Source organism: Lepisosteus platostomus, chromosome 9, assembly GCF_059453375.1.
Source record: "Lepisosteus platostomus isolate fLepPlt1 chromosome 9, fLepPlt1.hap1, whole genome shotgun sequence".
Lineage (NCBI taxonomy): Eukaryota > Metazoa > Chordata > Actinopteri > Semionotiformes > Lepisosteidae > Lepisosteus > Lepisosteus platostomus.
The window spans coordinates 23,890,323-23,912,987 of record NC_142619.1 but is presented as its reverse complement, the minus strand read 5'-3'; the positions used below and the strand labels follow the sequence as shown (position 1 = coordinate 23,912,987).

The following is a 22,665-nucleotide window of genomic DNA, read 5'->3' as shown; positions in this document are numbered from 1 at the left end:
CAAGTTAGAGCAATCGTACAATGACCGTATCCATGCTTGTTGTGGCAAAACAAAATGTCTCCGAAGATCAGACGTGATCTGGTGAACAACCAGCATGTCTTTCTAGTAGGGTCGTTTGAATCTATTCATTTGCATCGATTTTTCATGCCTGGTAAGCAGAGGACTGGTAATACACGGAGTATTTTTACGTTGTAGTTGCATTTATAATGTCTTCGTTTTTAGTAGATGATATACCTCTTGAAGCAATATGGAGTAAATTAGACGCAGTTAAAGAATTCCTCACCATTTCGCTTAAAATAGCAAATGCCCACACTGTAGACTTTTACACTCGAGGTGTTTGGTCTGAATTCATAGCTGTTCCTCCTGAGAGGGTGCTTTCTGTGATGAGCAACAGCCATGAGAGGGCGCCACTGGATGAGCGATTCCAAGGTAGGATGGGTAAATATAATCAGTACAAGTGTGCAGCTATCACTTGGGGTTTTTATAATGCCAAGTGCAAATCCTAGTTAAACGAAATAACAGTTAAGTAATGTGTTTTTTTTTTTTAATGAACAGCTATATAGACCCAGAATGCTGTCCTCTAGTAGCGTTTTAAAAAAATATATATTTCGAAAATCAAAAGTGACAATTGGACACGTAGAGGTTAAATCCACACGGAAGATACGTGCTCCTTCTTTATACTTTTAAGATGGATTAATTTCCACTTGTTCCTTTGTAGCCCACTGGCTCAGTTTCCCACTCGAATTAATTTTTCAACAACTTTTGTTGTACTGGAAAGAATTATTGGAAAATTATACAAATTGCAGTTAAGAGGATTTATATATTGAGACTGCAGGTTCATGAACAGGGATTGTTATAGTCTCCATTCCAAGTCTCTAAAGTTATCAGTGTTAGAAGTTTTTAGCACAATACCATTTATAATAAAAACAGAGTCTGAATCAGTTTTAATTTTAGCTTGTTTTAAATTCTGAATAATCTCAGAATTGTATAGTGGTCTTGTAACTTTTTTCTTAGTTATGTTTGCAGTGTTTCTGCAAAATATCAACAGGAATTCTGTGTAAAGTTACATTACAGCCTACACAATCTTCTATGCAGCATTTAACAGTGCACATTGACTGCCTTATATAAAGGTTTGCCCATCACTGGAACCATGTAACAGTCAGCCTTTAGTCTTTAATTGTCATCCATGATTTGGGATTTCATTTTTGGAAAATACATCTTTAAAATTAAATTGATTTAAAAAATGTTTTAATGATAATTTTCTTTCTATCATTAGGGCAGTTTGTGAAGCTGTTTTCTTTTACAAGGTCGGTGGTCCTTTAAAATGTTTCTGAAAATATTTGGCACCTGGAAATAAAATTTCAGATTTTTCTAATCTACGAATGATTTGAGTTGGAAGCTGCGAGAGAACAGATTTTGTGTCTGGATTATGCTAAGTAAAAAGGCTCGTCAAAAAGTAAATGCTCTTTACCTATGAAACTTTTGACATAAAGTCTTTTAACTCCTGATGTGGTTTTATCAGGAAAAGCAGTATACAGTATAATGGAATTTTGGATTTTGTGTAAGTCATGATTGTGAGCGTGGAGGGATCTCAGATGGCCAGTTTAAATATAAGGTTTCTTTACTGATTGCAAAATGGTGCTTCATACAATGTTAAGAGTCATAGCCGTGTTTCAAGTAGGCCAGTAAAACTCTGTGTTTTGGTATATTTTGCTCCTTTCTTGTAATGATAACAGATCATGGTAAATTTACTCCTGTTTCCATCCATCCACTTTCTAACCACTTCGCCCAATTCAGTGTCTTGGGGGAGCTGGAGCCTATCGCAGCAAGCAACAGGTACAATACAGGAAACACGCTGGACTTGATGGCATTCCTTTGCAGGGCACACATAGATACAAGCACAGGCATGCACATACTCACACCAGGGCCAATTTTCTTGGAAGCCACTTAAGCCACTTGTGTTTTTGGACTGTGGGAGGAGACTGGAGAACACGGAGGAAACCCACACAAACAGATAGAAGATAGCACCCTAGATCCAGAACTGAACCCAGGGCCCCAACACTGTTCTTTATTTTCATTCTGATTTTTTGTTTTATTTTAAGCAAGCAGCACATTGTATAAGAGATTATTTTGCAGATCCATTTTTATAGGTCTTAGCCTAACATTGTGCTATTGAATGTAGCTTATTCACGTTTCCGCAGGTCTTTCCTCCCAGCGGCTGTCAGGGTTTATAGCGCTGCCCTAGGCTAGGACTGTTAGCCTTTCATTTGCTCGTCTATGGACAGCATGTTCCTCCATTGTACTTTTTTTGGACACTCAATCTTTATATACCTGTGCACATTTGGCACATATTTTATTGTTTTTACAGTGACTATGATCGTATTTTGCACACACCTATGTATTTATTTTTATTTTATATTTATTTTGTATTACTGTACGTATTCTACTTTTTTGTCTATTTTGCTTGTCTTGGGCTGAACTGCTGTAACACATCGATTTCCCTCTGGGATCAATAAAGTCTTATCTATTTATCAATCAAAAATGTTTTTCTGTTGCTTCAAACAGGAAGGGGCCAGCCAGATTTTGGTTTCAGCGAGGACAGAAAGCATTTGGTGGATGTAGCAAGATTTCTTCATGCCGCAAAAGCTTATTCCCTACCAAACCTACTAGTGTGCACATCGCTGAATGATCTGATGCAGATGCTGAACGAAGAGGATGTCATGAGCAAAGGTAGACAAGGAAGAAAACTGGAATGTTCACATATCTTTCATTTTTTACAGGCTTGCTGTTCTTGACAAAGCGCCATAATAGCCTTGATTAATCTGTTCCGGTTGAAATAGTTAATTTGATCTAGAGTTTGCAGACGTATTATTTGCTTTATAATTAAGGTTCTGTTCCTGGCCAGTTTCTACCCTCACGATCAAGAGTTTGACACTATAATATCCTGCATGTTTTTAAGGTTTTATTGCAACCAAACCACTAACAAAAAATCAGCATCATCACCTGTTTCCTTGTTTGATTTTTCTTTTTTGCACCGCTTCACATTTTGGAGTTGTGGAATATTTTAGAAATATATAAATGTTTCACACTGCAGTACTAAGTTCTCATGATGTCAAGCTTCTCAAGCTTGTCACTCATAATACTTACACAGTCCTAGTGAAAACACTGGTCTCCTGGCTGAAGCAAAATTAGCTGCTAATGAAAATATAAGAAAATTATCAAAGGATGGTGATCGTTTTTATTTTGTAGTTTGTAAGCAAAAAGAAATGTGACTTTTTGTACCAGGCATAAGAACAATTCTTATTGTACACGCTACCTTTCATCTTTATTTTATTTGGTCACCATCGAAATAATTAAATTCCAGAATAGTTTTAAAATTCTTGCAGTTTAAATATTTTGAGCTTTTAACTTCACTTTATGCCAGCTACATTTCACAAAAATGTTGAACTTTATATTTAGATGAGATCCTGAACACAGATGAGTTTATGAATTCGAAGAAATCACATGAAGTTCAGGTCATGTCAGAGGTGATTGCGGGATTAGCCAAGTATTGTCATGTTTGTCAGGTAAGTAATTCCAATATTTTGGCATTGTGGAATAACAGCATTCATACTAGAACATAAATATTATTCAATACATATCATGTAGCATTAAAAGTACTTTTGGTGAGTCAGAGTGTTGTTTTCAATAGATACATTTTCTTAGTTATAACCCTTTGTTGGTTCCCATATCTCTTCAGCTAAGTAAGTTGTACCCTGGATAAACTAATAATTACATAAAGGTACACCGTTTGTATTAGTACTAAAACACTCCTATTGCTACAAGTTAAAATACATTTAGGGTGCATGGTTTTCAAATCAGAGTCTTTTGAAAACCTTACAATTCACTATTTCCTTGTAAATAGTCTGAAATGCGAAACATTTAATGTCTTTTAGACTTTCTGCGGGTGTTGAAAAATGTCTTGTCAACAGCTTCTTATTGAGTCTCAGCACAGCAATGTTTTAATTTTTCTTGCTCTCTTTTCTCTTGTATTAGGTGATAGATATTGGATCTGGCAAAGGGTACTTGTGCTCTTTTCTGTCTATGCAGTATGGCCTTAAGGTTTATGGGATAGACTCATCAAATACCAACACCCATGGAGCCCAGGAGAGGAACAGGAAACTGAAAAAGTATTCCAAAACCTACCAAAGGCACAGCAGAACAAGTCCCCAGAGACAAGTATCAAAGAGAGAAGAGAAAAAACAGACACAGGAAGAGAATGACAGTACCAGTAACCCCAGATTGAAAAACAACAAAGAAATGGAAGAACTGACATCACTCTTGGAAATGGCTACTTTGGACAAGCCTGCTACCTCATTCAAGCCCTCTGAGGGAGTTTTGAAGGATGAAACTGAGACGAATGCAGACACGCTATTCGATACAATAAACCCGGAATATCTAGAATCTGCCAATTCATTTCTTAGTGTCCTTTCACCTGAAATAGTGGAGTTGCCTTCTCCACGGATACCTCCCAGTGAATTGAGCAACGATGAGAAAGAGAGGAGGAAACATGAAAATGTAAAAAAGAAGGCCAAGAGTAGGAGTGACTACAGCCTTTACTCACCACTGACTTCCTTCGTTACTGCGGAAACAGAACTGCGGGAGATTATAGAAGACATGGAGGTTGTTTATGTGCATTTACTATATTTTTTGCATTACTTGATGTTGTTTTGTAGTCATACATCATTTTTTATGCTACTTCAGTCTTAACTCAGAGCTAATTCTGTTCACTTTTCCATGGATGACACGCACACAGCAGCAGGTCTGTCTTTTTTTCTTCTGTTCTGTGGTTTCAGTTATTATAAGAGTACGCCAGTAGGATTATCTACTTAATTGCTGGCAGTCCATCCATCTATTTTTTTATCTGCTCTATGTAGTATCTGTTGTTGAGGGAGAGTAAGAGCCTATCCCAGCAAGCAACAGACGCAATGCGGGATACACCCCTGGCAGGACACAAGTCTATCGCAGGACACAAGTCTATCGCAGGACACATGCATAGACACAAACATGCACACGCTTACACCAGGGTCAATTTTTCCAGAAACCACTTAACCTACCAGTATTTCTTTGAGCTCTGGGAGGAAACCAGAGCACACATGAACACGGGGAGAACATACAAACTCCACACCCCAGGTAGAACCCCAGGAATGAAACCCAGCGCTTGGAGGCAGCAGTGCTAACCATCATTTGCTGATAATTTATTATGCAAATGTTTAACTGAGTGAAATACGGTACTTAACATACTAATGGAAACAGTAGAAAGGATATGAAATGCATAAAAAAGTGAATTCAGTCGCTTGTATAAATAACGTAGACTTTAGGACAGTCATGTGCTCCTGTAGTACATTGTTATAGTACATTACAGTCTGTCATTCAAGAAATCAGAAAGTGCCACATTGGCTAAACGGCTGTAGAAATATTGATAGTGGTAATTTATATGAATGTATAACAATTGAACAAGTAAAGTTTTATTCCATGCTGAAAAGAGAAGAAAAGAAAAAAAAGGCTGTGGAGCCTTCTTCCTTTACTAATTACCATCTGTCCAGCTACTGAATATTAAATTAACTTGAAGTTTTGTACTCCTTTTGGACACTGACACAGTTAAACCACTGTGTTTTTGCAGTGGTGTTATGTAGGTAAAAAATGACGAGCCATTTCTGTCTTATCTTTGCTCCAATTTACAGTAAATCCACACGTATCTTTGGCTTGTGTTCCCTTTGTTGCTAGATTATCAAAGGTGCATCTGTGTTTTATAAACTCTCTCTCACAATCCTCTAAACTATGTTACCTAATGTATCACACTGGGTTTCTTTTACCCTGAAATAGTGCCTCTTAATGCCTTTTCTGCAGTACCGCTCATTAAATACAGATATAGTTTCTGGAATTGGAGATTTTCAATTGTATATAATAATTTTGTTTATATTTTAAATAGTATAATCTCATTTTTATGTGGAGAACTAGGACTACATGTAGGTTGTTTAATGAAAAGTAGAATGGTGCACAATTAACTTACCCCTCATTTCACACAGCTTAAATATTCTGTTATGCAGATCAACCAAGACAGGATCTTTTAATTTATGTTACCTTTCTTAAACCTGTCTTCGGAGTATAATTAAAATAACTCAACATGATAACTAAACTTATCTTTTTGAATTAATACATATAAAGGTCAAATCAGTATGAAAAATAAAATACTATTCTAACTTCTTTTTTCCTACTAGAACATCTTTTAGTGTCACAACATGTAGTAACTTACAAGGAACTGAAGGTGGCAGGCTTTTACCATTGAAAGTGATCATGAGCACTGAATTCTGTCCAGGCATTTTAACCTCATCCTCACAAAAAGCAGTGCAAACCAATTTGTGTGTGTGTGGAGAGGAGCAGATTCTTTTCAGACTAATGCTTTTAACACATTATTAATTGAACAGTAATTGAATAATTAATAGAATCTTAATATAAATCTAATAAATCTTTTCATAGCCATATAATTACAAGACAAAATAAAGTTACTTCTGGATTTTTCTGTAGTAGCCTATTATCTCTGTGCACAAATGTTACATCTAACAGCTTTCTAAATTCAAATTGAATTCTGTTAGAATATCCACTACAAAAGACATGTAGGTTAGAACCCACTTCATTCAGCATTAAAGTAAAGTATATGGCTGATGTGTGGCAGCAATTATGCACCAGAAGCCTTACTACACAGCATGCAAGTCATGAGTGGATGATATGTTCTTTCACTTTTTTTTCTTATGACAGTATGCCACACATGTGATTAATCATGAAACAGCGAGTTTGCATTAATATCTGTTGTAATGATTTTGCTTTTCTAGGTTTCTATGCCTCTGTTATTTTAGTTTATATTCTTTTCACTATATAAACACCAGATTTTGGCATGATATTCCACGTTAACATTTGGGCAACTACCAATCTCCCTTCCAGCCACATATTTCATTTGTCCTTTGTATTACATGCAGTATGTTAGTCTTTTGCGCAAGATGGCAAGAGAAAGCACTCACTAATCACCTTAGTAGTAGGTGATCGTATTTCACCGCAATGGCACAGAGCCTAAGATTAACCACAAAGCTAAAGGATCTGTGGTACTGTATTAGAGTATTGTTTCTAGTTGGAAATATGTAGTTTTGTGGCTTTCCCACTTTATTTTCTGTTCTGGCTGGTCTGATCTGATTTGAAAAAAAAAGATCCAGATTTTTCACTGCCTGTGCTACCATTAATCTGTAAAACTAACAATAAAAATAACATCAGTTCCTAATGAAAACTTCCATCAGCCTTGCTGAGTTATAATCTGTTATATAGTTTAAAGTTTTAGCCTGTCACAAAGACAAGCATATCAGTTGTTCACTGTATAGTAAATACAAATGTATATAACTAGCACTTATTTCTCATATGGATACTGATATCAAAGTTAATATTCTAATACTTTTTTTTTTCCTATAGGATTCTGTAATGGTCGGTCTACATACATGTGGTGATCTTGCTCCAAGCATGCTGAGAATGTTTGTGTCCAAGTCTGAGCTGAAGGCTGTGTGTAGTGTGGGGTGCTGCTATCACCTCTTATCTGAAGAGTTTGATTGTGCAAGACAAGGTAATTACATGCTCTTTTTTTTTGTTCAAGACTTGAATGTAACCAAATGCTGGATTCTCTGTTGCTGTGCATACCACATTGCTGTTTCTGGAAGCACAGTTAGGGGTTAAGTAAGATTAAATATTTGAATTTTAGGTTAATTCATTGGACAGAGTAATTAAGTAGAACTCTGAGTTTTTTGCTTATTGTAGTATTTTTGTTAGATGTAAGTGCAGAACAGATCCCTTTTACTTCTTTGAGGGGAAAATGTACATAATTACATTTCAGCAATGAATATTCCCACAAGACCTAACCTTTTCATACATATGGTTTGCATTGCACAGCGCATTGCAGCTGTAGTCAGTCTTTAACTTAAGTTTCAGAAATCACAAAATAGTCCTTTTTTCAACTGCAATTTACAATTTAAAAAGCTAAACACTGTCTCTGTATAAAGTGCTGTGCTTTTCTATTTATTAATCATGTGCTGTAAGAGAAAATCAGTGTACAAACAAAAGAAGAACACAGTCTCTTATTTCACTTAATATATTTTACACATTTAAAGTTTTAGGGAATGCTTCATAGGAAAAAGGGACAGATTAACATCTGTATATGATAAACAAGTACAGTTCGATTTTGTCAGATGCTAAGGCACACCAACTGCAAAGTTAGAACATTTCTAATTATCGTTTATCTTGAAAAATACATCAAGTGAACACGACATTGAAAATGTTATCGCTGACTCATGCATGGTTTATTTCAGGTCCTCTTTGTTAGCCTTCCTCCCATGCTAGGTTATCACTGAATTGCACACATTGAGTTGTCCTCACAGATAGTACAACATGAGGGGTCTAGGGGAGAGATTGTGTCCGTGTTTGGAAACAGAATTATTGTGGCTATGTGAAGTATTATGCATGGTGTGTGACAGGATTTGGCCCAGTGTCTCTCTCCAGATAGAAAGTAGGAAGATAATAGGAAATCTGTTTAACACATATAGATTCATACAGTGCATATTATATATACATTTAACTGATAATATTTTGGCTGCATCAACATTTCATCATTTATTTGCATGTTTCTGACAAGAACATTTTAATCTCATATTTAGTATTTGTCATTCCAGTTGGTAATCACCTATATTAGAAGTCAGTACATGGAGAGGCTTAGCAGGCATACAAATGGCACTGCGTACAATGGATCTGATGAATATATTGCATACTGCTTAATGATGCTGTCTCATCATATTTGTTTTACTTATGAATGTCAAGATTCTGAGGTTCTGAGAGTCCTACTGATGACATTTCTTATGGAATAGTCCAAACAACATTCACGCATGAACATTGCTTCATGGGACAACATTATGTGTGTGAAACATTCTGTTGAATTCATGAACACCAGTATCATTTTGTTGATGTTATGTATGATAGTCATGGATACTGTATTCACGCCGAGAGCATGTCATTCATAACCTGTCAGAGAATTCACACAGGCAGTGTGTCATTGATTGAGAAGTAAACATCTTTATTCTGTTGCAGTTGTTGTCACAATTGTTAATTTTGCAATGTCTCATACAATGCCTTGTGAACCATCAGTCCTCACATTTAGGGGTAGACTTTAGATATCTGCTCTGAGTAAATCAGTGCATTTCCAGTTCAACATGACTGAGCCTATTGTGAAATTTTCAGTTCTACAGCTGTATGCCCCTGGGTTCTTCCAGTCTGGAACATTCCTCACACATTATCAAATCAAAGGAAATGTTCTTCAGATTCACTCGTAAGATATACAGTACACATGTTTCTGTGTGCATTGAATATACCAAGATTTTTTGACGACTTTGTGTTATTATCACCCTCTTAAAATATATTGACAAAGATGGAAATCTAAATTGCAACTATTTAACATCCTTGGAAAACTTTGGGAAGTTTCTTCTGACTTAAACAGTCAAACAATATTAAAGAAAAAAGAAGTCATATGGAGTTTGACAGTTCTACTAATGACACCCTTGGCAAATCGAGTACACTTTTTTATCCTTTGACTAATTTACTCTCAAGTTCTCTTTACAAATATCAAGAGAAAGTGAAAACCTAAAACATTATGTTTAGAGTTGATTTTAAAGACTTGCAGTTTTGATATTGATGTTGCTTATTGAAATTCAAAAGAGATTTGAAAACCCATTATGATCAAATTTAAGATTGTTTCAATCTAAGATTTCCATTTTCACATTCTAATTTATTTTTGCCTCTCTAGCTGAAACGTAACAAAGCTGAAACTAAACACTTCTTATTCCATAGACTGGTTTTTGTAGTTCTTCCTTAAGTACAACACAAGCGTGGTGTGCCTGGCTCTGTCTTCATTGTTCCAGTCTCACACTGAACATATCACCATAAACATTAAACTAAAGCTGGACATTTTAAAAAGGGGCCTAAAGTATTTCATGTTCAATGCCAGGCAAATTCTTGTTAGCTCGGCATTTCTTTCCTATTTTGGATTGAAGTAACTCTACATTATCACAACGTGTGCCAACTATTTGCTGGCCAGACTTGATGCACTGCAATATAATGATATAACTGTGTGCTAAATTGTGATCCAAGAAGAAAAATCAAAGTGGGAAGTGCATCATACAGTATGGCCTACAACAGAAGGGAAAACCATTAGTATATATTTTAGTACGGGGGGGTATGTTAGTGCAGCCAATGAATGTTAGCTTTTTGCTAAAGATGGGATACACTGGCATGTCATGTACTATACAGCCAGTTCTGCCCTTGATTCCTTATGTTAAAACAAGCCTGTGACACCAAAAGGTGATCAAGCTGGAAAATACAGAATGGGTGAGATCAGAGTTTTTCCACTCCTGAAAAAATAAAATCAATCATTGTCCACTTCTTTTTTTAATGTACTCATATTTTGTTCAAGCTACCTAATATGAAACAAAAAAAGTGTTCATTTTCTGCCGTACTATTTTTTATAGTTGTGTCTTATTAATGCAGTACACTTTTTTTGACTCATTACTGGTACATTGAAAATAACTATTTCTGTTTGTCAAAACAGAAACAAATGTGGAATTGTAATTGCTACTGATTAGAAGATCCATCACTGCAAAATGAATTTAGTCAAAGCTTTTGGATTCCATCAAATATTCCACTCTGCTAAATAGTCCATTCCAACAAATTGATTCAGTTTAGATGTGCTTACAGTTTATTTCCAATCTGGCCTGTTTAAAGCCCCTATTTATTTAATTGGTGAAACAGTTTCTCATCTCTCAACCTTCAGTGGTAGATGTGGTGTTGCAGCATATGTACTGTTTTACTGAAAATATCAATATAAAAGATAATGTATGTAAAAGATATTTTATTATTTATTACCAACTGAATTGGTAATGGCAATGAAGTTAGGAATGACGAAACGGGGACTGTAATATTGAGTACCTCTGTAACAGTGCCATTACATATGCCAATGGATGTTCTTGACAGAGCAAAAATATTTCAAATACAAGCACTGTTAGTGAAATGTGTTATTGTACGTTAGATGCCTTTATTTAATTTTTATTTGACCTCTACAAGAGGTATATCATATTCTCATGCTGGATTATCCCACTGACACTGGCTATTGCAGATTCTGTTTGCAAGTCTCACTGTTCCTCTTTTCTTGTTCATCATGGACAGAAGTCTGAATATCTTGATAGATTGTATGTAAAAATGAAATCCCAATCTCAATATAATTTTAGGGGAAAAGCAATAAATAGTTGATTTATTTATTGAATTGATCATGTGCCAGTTCAAATATTCCGTTTCATGTCACCATTTCACAGAGACTATATATGTTATTATAATTGTTTTTTTTTCTTTTACTTCTTACCCATAGCAAGTGAGCTATGTTTCATGGTTGACATAGAAGCAAAAATATGTGGCCCACAGTAGTTGGTATGTCTGGAATATTTGTTAGGACTCTTTCTCACAAAAAGCAGAAAGAATACCAGAAATAAGCATCTCTGTATATCTAGTATCACTTAATTTTAATTGATATTTAAGATCAAACCTCAGGCCATTGAGGTTTTTAGTAATGCAATTGTCCAAGGGTAACTGTCCAGTGTGCTTAAAATTTGAAAATAATATTAAATCTGAACAGATTTAAGATGAGCAATTATTTTATCCTCCTGACATGTCATGCCCGTGTAACAATATCTTTATCTTCACCTTTTCTAATGGTAAAATCCAGAAAGTAGGCTTTTAACGAAAGTTATAGAAATGCAGTTTTTTTTATTGCATTGCTGTAGCTTAAACATGCAAACAACAAAAAATGGCATATCTGCATAATACATATTATAGACTATGAGCAGCATTATCTCTGGTAAAGTATGTTTTTTAAAATGCCTGTTTTGTAAAATGTTAAACATGGTACTAGCTGATTTGAACTGACCGTTCTCTTGTTTTGGTCAGCAATTTGAAAAAATGTTCCTGTTCCTAAAGGTATTGTTGTCTAACACAGCAGGTGTTAAACATAAGTTAATCTGAGTGCCCTCCTCATTGGCCTGGCGCATGGAATTATCACTGTGCTCAATAACCTTCTTAATATCCCATACAACAGCTGTAGTAATTATTCTGTTCCCATTTTGTGTTGTGTATACCCATTCTTTTTTCAACAGTATTTTTCAATTTTAAAGTTATTTTGTACTGACAAGCCACTTCAAAATGAATAATTCTCCCCTCATTTCTTCTCCCCTCTATAAATCAGTGGAGATCAGCTCTGTTCACAAGTGTGTAGGGGTTTGCCTCAACGTTGGCTATTTTTCTACATGCTTACCTTTTAACCTTTGCAATTTACTGCCCGAAAGACTTTGACACAGCTCTTCTCATGGTATTTTTGTAAAAAAAATTAAAAGTTTACAGAAATATCTGATCTTGGTCATTTGCAGTGTTTTGAAATCAATCAAATAGAAGAATAATATATTTTAAAAATGTGGTTAAAAGATTAAAACAAATTCTGAAAACTGTGAAAATTAAGATATAAAAAACTATTTTACATTAGTACAGTATACAGTACGCACCTACTATAGGGGAATAAAGAAATTAAAGACAATGATTTCATTTAAAATGCTTTTTAAATCCAAACAAAGTGTTTTAAATTACACAGTAAATGCTTGCAAACATAGATTATTTTTTTAAATGCATTCTTTTGGATTTTGCATATTAATGTCACTGTCTTTATAATAAACACAATAATTGCATAATCTAGTACAGTTCCATCAAAGAGACTGCAACCTATCATACAGTGTGCTGTACTTTACTGAGTGTGGTAACATGCATTGTTCTCAGAACTTTTATTTACACTGTACATTTACATTCTATATGTTATAAAATTACATTACATTAATATATATTTACAGATTCTGCAATTAACTTCTTTTACAATGCTTGCAATACTTGAAAACTTATCATCGCAGTTTCATTTTTATACAATAAGATTTGCTTGATAGATTTTCAAACCTAAAAATGGTGAGGCAGAAAACTGCAGAACTTTTTGATGCCTAAATGGCTTCATAATGCACTACTAGTGCCTACATAGGTCATATGCATTGCATTGTTTTCTACTGTACTGCTCTTGTCTGCAAACAAAAGCAGTTAAATGGAATGGCACATTTCAAAGAACTAAAGCAAGATTTGGAATGTTTTCTTTTGTTAAGATGTTATTTTCCAGAGACTGGATAGATAAATATTCCTCTGAGTTAAAAAAATGTCTGAAATTAAAACCATGTAATTCCAAATCAGCTTTGGTATGTATTGCAGGGATTGAAAATGTTTGATTCAGACATCATTAGAACTTCACATTGAGCATTACAGACATCATCAATAGTGCAGTTCCTCTCTTGATGTGACATTTTACCTTTCATGAAGCCTTCATATTACAAAATGTTTTATTTTCTAACTCTTTGTATACAAATGGCTGCTGGGAGCAAAGTTCAGGATACCATACATATATTATTGTGATGGGAAATAAACGGTTTGTGACTTAACTCACCTTTAAATCTAAAAGCCTTAAAATATTTACAAATGTGGTTTGTAATTTTTCCCCTTTTCATTATCTCACACTCACAGCACAGTAACATCTATGGTGAGCTGAAACACTTTGAACGTGGCATGCACTCTGTTAGGAGTATCGAATAAAATCCATTCTGTAAAGCAAAAACAAAAATAATGTAAAATAAAAGATTTGCATAGGAAGAGTATTCTGATCTATTAATACAGTTTGACTTCAGCCATGCTGTAGGATGTGTTAAAATTGTTGCACCACCAGAGTTCTCTGTTATACTGTCAGTGTTAAAGTGAATGTGAGGGAGTGCCAGATAGTTTAGCTGCAGGTTTTCAGGCTGCATTACCAAGATGGAATAAATCAATGAGATCTGTTGATAGTCTTGACAGTGGAAAACCTCAGTCCAGATTCGTGCTGTAGGAGCTACTTAAATTGCGCCACTGCAAACAGAATCAGCCTACTGTACTGCATGCTCCTGATCTGGAATCAATTCAGTTCAAGCCTAGTTTATTAGATTCTCTTCCTCTCAGCTGCTTGTAACCAAACGAGCAAGATGGGACAAATAGTTCCCCTCAATTGTAACCCATATTACATTTTTTATGAGAAGTAAGCAAGTTTGAAAGATAAGCAGTTCTGTAAATCAGAAAACACTAGTCCAAATGAAAGGTGGAAGGTGGTGGTGTTATGTAATATAGATTAAGACTGACTGGCCCGAATTCTACCGAAGCACTGGAGATATACAATTTTGTAGCTATTACTGGGTTAAGAGTATTTTTCTTTGCATTCGGGTGAATTTTGCAAATACTGATGTTCGAGATTATTTAGTTATGTAGAGTTATCTAGGAAAAATAAATGCATCATGAGCACTCACTGAGATTACCCCCTGACCCTTAATTTCGGGTTTGTACTATCATAGAGTTTATGATTATTATTTTTGTGAAACTTCAATTCAAACACCAACAAACAACATAAAGTCAAATGTTATGAAGAACACATATCTTTGACCCGACAAAAACTGAAATTGCTATTCAATAATGAATAAGTTGACTCCATTGACTTCTTGCCACCTTCCCAGCATGAAGCAAGTGTACAGTTGACCCTAACTGAGGCCATTTTTATATATACAGTAATTTTAAAATGGAATAAGGGAATATCTTTCTTTAAAAAAAATAAATATAAACGTATATCTGTAATCTGTTTCTACCTTTTTGTATTATTTGACATAAAACAATAAACGTTGTTCCTTCAGGTTGAGTAGCAAGTGATCAGAATTTTATTCTTTGTTATCCTTAAATTTGTTTCTGATAGGTCAGTATAGTTTCTCAAGTTTGTTAAAGTTGCTAATGAAGTGATTCATCTTCAGTCTTTAACAAACAAAGTGCAATCACAGCCATAGATTTATGCAGGATTTTTAACTGGAAACACTTAAAGTGAAAAGCTGGGCTGACTTTCTGCCTATGTATAGGAGTAGCTCAATGACTTTTCCAAGATGTTAAGCCAATATAAATAGTTTATTGAGTCTCTTGGATCATCGCATAATATACCCTGTGGACTCATGCAATAACCAGGAAAGGTTTCATTTCTCCATTCTAAATTAATTGAAATACATATACTAAGTAAGAATTCCTGGAGTCCAAAGTTCATTCAGTATGTGACATTTTAAATGAAGTATGTGTCTGTAGTCATTCTAATCATTTTTTTTTAAAGGACTTTCTGTTGTTCTAAATGGATGATTGTGACATCACAAGATATGTATTAAAAATATGTATTTTCCGGATGTATACCTACAGTATATGCTAGTTTTACTAACTTTTTTGTTTCTTAAAAAAAGAGAATCAGAGTGCACATCTTTACTTATGGATATTTTGCCATATCATGTGCTGCATGACTGCTTTCCTGGGCTGAAAACAGATTTCTTTTGATTAAGTCATTAATCATTTGATTTAAAAAAGAATACTCTACAAGGAGTAACATTTGTTTTTTTATTTACCAGGCCTGGGCTGCCCCATGAGGAGTTTCACATTTATTCAGACACTGTAGTTTGTTACAAGCACAGGCTCCAGCCACAGCTTTCATTCTGTGTTAACAAATACCAAGGCACAAATCCCTATCGGGACTTAAATATCAAAACACTACAGGCCAAGTTCATTAAAAGGCTTTCCTCATATCCTTTTTAGTATTATAGTATCCTTTCTGTTTGGTTAAAAACATATTCATGAAATGTAAAGGATAATTGGGCTACTGTACTTGCTGCCAGTAGGCACAGTTACTGCTTCCTCTAGTAGCTTTTGTAGGCCACCGCAGGCCTGATTTGAAAATACTCTAAATCCTGAGCTTTTGTCAAGATGAAATGGATAATTAAGAAATTGTTTCAAAATCCAAGGCTCTTTTTTGTTGATAAGTGGGTGTGTTTTTTCTTTACTGGTGGAAACATTTATTATTAAAATAAAAGTAACTGCTGTTCACAAAATAAGTAAAACGACAAAAAGTCTACTGATAATAAACTTAACAGAAGAAAAATATCTAATTAATAATGTATACGTACAATTACATGACAGGCATCTTATGATTAATTTATAGACTGTTACTTTGCTTTGCTTTTTTTTGGGCCATGCTGAATTATATGTCTTATTAAACAATGAGGGGTTGAGCAAAACCCCTTGAGGGAAGCATTGAGAAAAAAGAAAAGCTTCCTGAAATGCTTTCATGTACATGAAAGATATTCCTATTCTGTCATAAAAGGGTCAAGTTAATGGACATTCTACTACGACTGCTTTGTTTAATTCTTTCTGGTTGATTTCAATTAGAGGCATTGTTCACCTGTACATATTATGTTCATTTTATCCAAACTAATGTTTTTAAAACCAATCTGAAAGTGTCTTCCCACACAAATGAGCCTTCCCTGTTTCTGCTGTCCTTTGTATTACATGCTGTGGCATAGAGAGTATCTATGCAACTGTCTGGTCTATTGTACTTCACTTCTCAGTTATGAAATCATCAGTTCTGACTCAGGAATGCAGGATCTACTGTCCTGGAACAGACAGATACAGTGTTGGTTTTTCATTTTTATTTCACACTTCATTACATTAACATGCATACCAGGTATTTTCTAGACATAGCCTAAACACAAGAAATCATGAGGAGTTATCAGACAGACAAATCTAACATGGTTTATTTAAAAGTTAAGGTCCAGCAGCAGAAAGTTTTATTTCAGGGATCTTGAGATTCTGGCAATTAAAAATCAGGTAAAGTAGATAAAAAAAGAAAAACTAAGTGTTTTTTTTTATTGAAATCAGACAAGCCGTGTAGTGCGCTTTATAGTATGAGCCTGCCTTTCTGATCCATTCCTTCGACCACAGAATGTATTTATAGCATTTCATAAAGCGCTCGTATAATCCACCTTGGAAAGTGCTGACACTGATGAGCTGTGTTTAGGCCAGGGCACCAGGCTCATTTCATCTGGGTGGCTTACCCACTGACCACTAATAAAAGTGTGGCCCTCTGGAAAAGCTCCATTTTCCCTCTCTCCCACCAAGCTGCTTTACTATTGTCAACCAACAGTCCTAGCCAGAGCTTTTGAATCAGGTTGAAGGTTCACAATATCACATTACTTTGCCTCCTCATTCAACTTTTGGCTGCTTTCCCAAACCCAGTCTTGGCCAGATGATTAAGTCTGTGTGTAGATGGACTTCTTGGCCTGTGCTTCAACAATTACCTCACTCAAGACAGCTGGAGCTGATCTCCCTTCCAGTCATGGAGTGTCGCAGTTTTCGGCAAACAGCAGGTTGCACTGTCTCGCATCTGCGTCTTGATTTCTGCTTTCTAGTGGGCACACTGGAAGTCTACCGCAAGCCTAATGTTTTGTGCAGAAATCAATCAATTATTTTGCCGTATAGCACCTCCACAAAAAATGTTTTTCTTTCAATGTATGTAAAATCATCTGCAGTCAAGTAGAGTTAATTAATATTACATTTATCAATATGGTTTTGAAAGCATTACATTTCTTTATTGTGTAGTGTGATGGAATACAGTTTTAATGCAGAATGTTTTATAAAGGTCCATGGTCAGTATATTCAATATATGTTAAATTATGAGGAGAAAAGTGCAGTCTCATCCTGCAAGATTGTGGTTGAAGGTTTTGCATTTCCATGTAATGACCCAAGATACAAAACGTGAAAGAACAACACCTTAGAAGTCCTTCAAATATTTTCTCTGTATTCTGTGCTGGGTAAGAAGAGGAATCTTTATTGACAGATAAATTGCAGAGGAACACAGGTTTGTTTAGTCAGTTTGAATCTCCTGGACAGTTTTGGCATGGGTTGGATTTGTGCCTGTGAGAGGTCAGTAGATTATACCTCAGGGAAACAGACACTGATTAAAGGGCCTTTGGAGGCTCAGAATGTAATTGCTTTTTTCTGCTTCTCTGACTTGGTACCTAAAAATGCCTACCACGTCTTTCCTTGATCATCAGTTGTACATCTACAGTACTTAAGAAGTTTGTTGGTCCTCTTTTGTTTCTGTTCAAAAAGTTGTGTTTCCATTTAAAATTCAAAATGACCAAATTCATTGCATGCCATTAGAGATAGAGAAGTCTGATTGCAAAAGACATTTTTAGTGAAAAAATTACAGTCTTCTGGCTGAATATTATTTCAAGGTGGTTACTAAGGCAGTAGGTTTGAAATAAGCATCATTTACAATGATCTAATAAAGGTGTGGCTAAAACCCAATGAGTAGCCATTCATTGTTAATTATCAAGATAGAAAACATATTCAACAACATATTGTGAACCAATAAACGTATGTGATTCCCCATATAAGTTATTAGTGTGTATGCTCTTTTCCACATTTATGACTTTTTTTGTTCTCACATGATAAACTGACATTTTAATGATGTGCAGAACAGCTTTCCCTTTTTGTAATATTTCTCAGATGTCTGTTGATACTTTGGTCTTTCCATTGTATTGATCTTGATACATAGCGTGATCTATTGGTTCTGTCAGACAAGTTACATGGACCTTTGAAATGGACAGTCCCTCCCTGCACTCTGATGAATTAAAGCATGTAACCATTGGTTTTGTTCACACTGTAAGGTGCTCCTGCATTGCAGTAGCAGTGTTTACTACTTACCAGATCACTTTGACAAGAGCTGTAAATTCACATTTTTGTCCAGAAGGCGATATTACATTTTGTTGAATTGTTTTAGTCACTAAGACTATCTGCGAGCATCTAAACTAAATTGAGATGAGAATGTGATGAGAACCATATCCCTAGTTTGGTTTGAGAAACATGTTTTTTATCAGCTAGCTAGCATTGGTTTTACAGACCTCAATGTTGTGTTCAAAATATGGATTTTGTAGAATAAACTTACCATTCGAAAAACACAGGGAAAAATCAAATTATGTTTTGTGGAAGTTGTGTGGCCCCAAAGGCTGATTTAGTGCCAGACATGCAACCATTGTTTTGGTTTAAAAACTAAGAATTGGTTTAGCTGCAGAACAGGTGTAGATTGGGGAATGTCAATGTGATCTTTCCTCCAGTGCACTTTCACCATGCCTCACACAGTGAGTGGGGGCTTCTATTTTGACCAGGACTGTACAGAAACATCCTAGAGATCAAATTGGTGGAAGAATTACTGTATGTTTTACAAAGGATCATTCAGTGTGGGATGCAGATTAAATCAAACTTTAATTTATTTTGGCGTTGGTAAAGAGAGAAAAGAAATAAAATATGGGATTTTTAAGGGATCCCAGATTGAAGCTTTTATTGAATCTTAGCCTCAGCTGACAGCAGAATAGTGGCTAGGACTGTGATAAGCCTATCAAAGGTTTAAAACATAGGTTAAAAGATACTATGTTATTTTCTTGTAGCTCCATAAAACATTTAGCTGACAATGTAACATTGTTTTTGGATAATTGTTCTCCTTTATGTATTATTATTTATATTTATTATTCATATTGCCTTATATTGAAAACCCTCCATAGATAAGGATTTTTTAAATGTTAAGTATATATTTTTTCATAACTCTCTACTATAACTGCAATATTTTCTTGTGGAAAATATAAACTACATACATGTACTGTATTGTAGTATGAAGTAGCCTTACACTGAATTGTTTAACAATTGTGGGTCTGCTTTCTTACCAATTCTTTGTGGTTTGCTTCCTTCTTGTCCTGTTATAAACTAAATATATGTACTGTAACTTTTGAAACAATAATGAAGTACGAGCCATAAGTGATAAATTATCCATGCAATATTTAGTTTCATGTCCTGGGTTTGTCATTCTTAGTTTTTCAGATGATTTGAAATTATTTTATGATGTTCCGTTACTTAAGTGTCTTTTGGAAATGAATAGATATTTTTGAATTGTTTCTTTTCACCAAAACATTTTACATCCAAATGTGTCACACATTTTAATAACATAACTATATGCTAGTGTGTCCATTTTCACCTGACATTTTTTTCAATTTAAACCTCGTTATATAAGCTTATAACTAGATAACTAGAGACATTTTAAGTATTTGCAGTTGTTTTAAGTATTTGAGCTGTCCTTTACATATGCTGAAACATTTTAAAATATTTCAGATTATGAGACCAAAACAGTTTCAAAGACTATTATATTGTTTTTACAAAAATAACATGTGCTTCACTTTGCTGTTCAAAATTGAATTTGTATGGCTAGTTTGCTTTTTATCTGACCTTGTTCCAGTTACATTTCTAATACATAGAACAATTGGTCTCTTGGAACTGTTTATTAATTTTTATCAATTTTGTAGAAATCTTTTATGCTTTTGTTAGTTTTGAAATGATTAACAGAAAAGCTTTCAAAGGATGTTGAGTGGAATCGGGGCCTCAGCTGACAGCAAAATAGTGGCAACAACTGTGATAAGCCCATCGAAGGTTTAAAACATAGGTCAAAAGAAACTATGTTATTAACTTGTAGTTATGTTATTATCTTGTTATTATCATATTACACTATGTTATTATCTTGAATTTTATAATGAGGTAAAACTCAAGTATTCAAAATTCCTTCACTATAATGACTTGGTATGCTCATTTCATAGTTTATTAGAAATATTGATGCCTATCTGAATCAATATTTAAGTGCAGGTAATTCCTCCTTAAATCTAAAATATTTATGTGAATTGACATAATTGTTCATGTATGTAATATATTGATATTTCAATGCTGCACATTATGATAAAATATGTTTTATAATAAAATAAAACATTTTATATATTTGTTCGTCTGGCCCTTACATACACTGAAATATTTTAAAAGTGTAAATTATATTTTCAACCATTCTGATAAATTATGTGAAACAAGCTAATGAAACTATTTGAGTGTGATGAGATGTTGCGATAGGCCTGTTGAAAATGTTAGCTCACTTTCCCTTCTTGTATCTTCATTACTCCTGAACTCCAGAGTATGAAATAGCAGAAAGTGAGACAGCTCACAGGTGTAAGAAATCTGTGCTTGGTACCCAAGATGGAAAGCTTCTAGTATCCAGTGTCACTGATCTTGGTTACAGTATGACTTACTGTAATCAAGCTACGTGACTAAAGCTTCTACAACAACCTCCTGGATATTGGTCAGATATGGAGTTTTAACAATGAATCCCTGATTTCCCCCATTTAGCAGTGGTAGGGTATGTGGATGCGAGAACATTCATGAAGGTGGTTGAAAGGGACCTAGTGTACATAATTTCAGCACATTTAATTAATGTGACAATTAATGGAACAATTAATTAATGACAATTTCAAGTGTCAAGATATCATTGTTGATAATCTCACAGGAGAGTGTTATGCTGACTTCACTGTCAACTGTGCCCCATCTTTTGTTACATCAAAAGCTAATGTCAATGTACAGAGGTTTTTGGCAGATACATACATAACAAACTATTGCTATTTAATGCTGTTGATCTGTTGCTATACAAAATGGAAGATCCACATGGGGTGCAATCCCTGTGTAAGTCAATGCTGTGAATATTTGCCTGTTCATGATTGGTTTAATGGGGGACACACTAGGTGTCACATATTTACCTGAAAGCATCATTGTGGGCCCATACCACACATGAGTACTGCACTTTATTGTGAGAAACATGGTTTCAAAATATGAAATGGTATCAGAACCGAAACTGAATTATCTTGATTTTATCTTCAATTCAAAGATGTTAGATGTTTTTAAACCATTTCTATAAGCTCTTTTTTTAGATTAATTTGGAATTTTTCTTTAAAATTGACCAATCCCAGAATGCAATCACTTTTATTATTTGAATGCCTCTTTATAAAAACACATAAATTGTTTTTTAACAAAATTCTTAAACATATTTGACACTAATTTAGGCTTTGGAAACATTTTCAGGATATTATAGGAAACCTAGCTGCTATTGCAGCATATAGTGATGACAGTTATATTTGTGCATTGTCGTCCTTCAACTTAATTTGTTCCTCATATGAAATTCATTAATGTTTTACTTTCATATTAATGTTCTTGCCAGTCTTTGATTTGAATTCATGTTTTTGTATCCAACTGAGCACTTTTAAGATAATTAAAAACAAGTGGAATTTATTATGATACTGGATCAAAGTAATTGTAGTGTAAAAGCCTGCCAATATACTCTAATTTATTGGAACTTTGGATTTGAATTACAAATTAATGTGTAATTTTTTCAAACAATAGTTATGCATCTGTAGTGACAGCTCTATTAAGATTAAATGATTTTACCCAGTTTCTAGCAATATCTCATCAGATCTATGCATTTCTGCAAATAAGGGTTTTGTCTTGACTGAAAAAGAAACCACAAAGGAAAATCAGGTGCTACTGAGAATCATGATGTTATTAGAAAACCTAAGGCAGCCTGATTAAATGTCCTTTGATGTTTTATTCAACATGTAACTCAATTTTCTTGTGAATATTCATTATCTTGGAAGTTCAGCGAATTAGCCTTCCTGGGCTTAACTGTTTTAAGACAATTTGATAAATATTAGGATCACCACATAAAATTCACAAAGATGTGAC

General features: G+C 34.5%; 1 protein-coding gene across 3 annotated transcripts in view; it reads left to right on the top strand.

Annotated features, from left to right (window-relative positions):
• The first annotated feature begins 83 nt into the window (after positions 1 to 83).
• mettl25 (methyltransferase like 25) overlaps positions 84 to 22,665 on the top strand; it is a 64,685-nt gene continuing 42,103 nt past the window's right edge. For all 3 annotated transcript variants that reach the window (XM_088647221.1, XM_088647222.1, XM_088647223.1), the window contains exons 1-5: positions 84 to 429; positions 2,566 to 2,730; positions 3,460 to 3,566; positions 4,036 to 4,662; positions 7,498 to 7,645. In XM_088647221.1, coding sequence (XP_088503347.1) covers positions 207 to 429; positions 2,566 to 2,730; positions 3,460 to 3,566; positions 4,036 to 4,662; positions 7,498 to 7,645 — 1,270 coding nt within the window. In that variant the 5' untranslated portion in view covers positions 84 to 206. The remainder of the gene's footprint in view (positions 430 to 2,565; positions 2,731 to 3,459; positions 3,567 to 4,035; positions 4,663 to 7,497; positions 7,646 to 22,665) is intronic.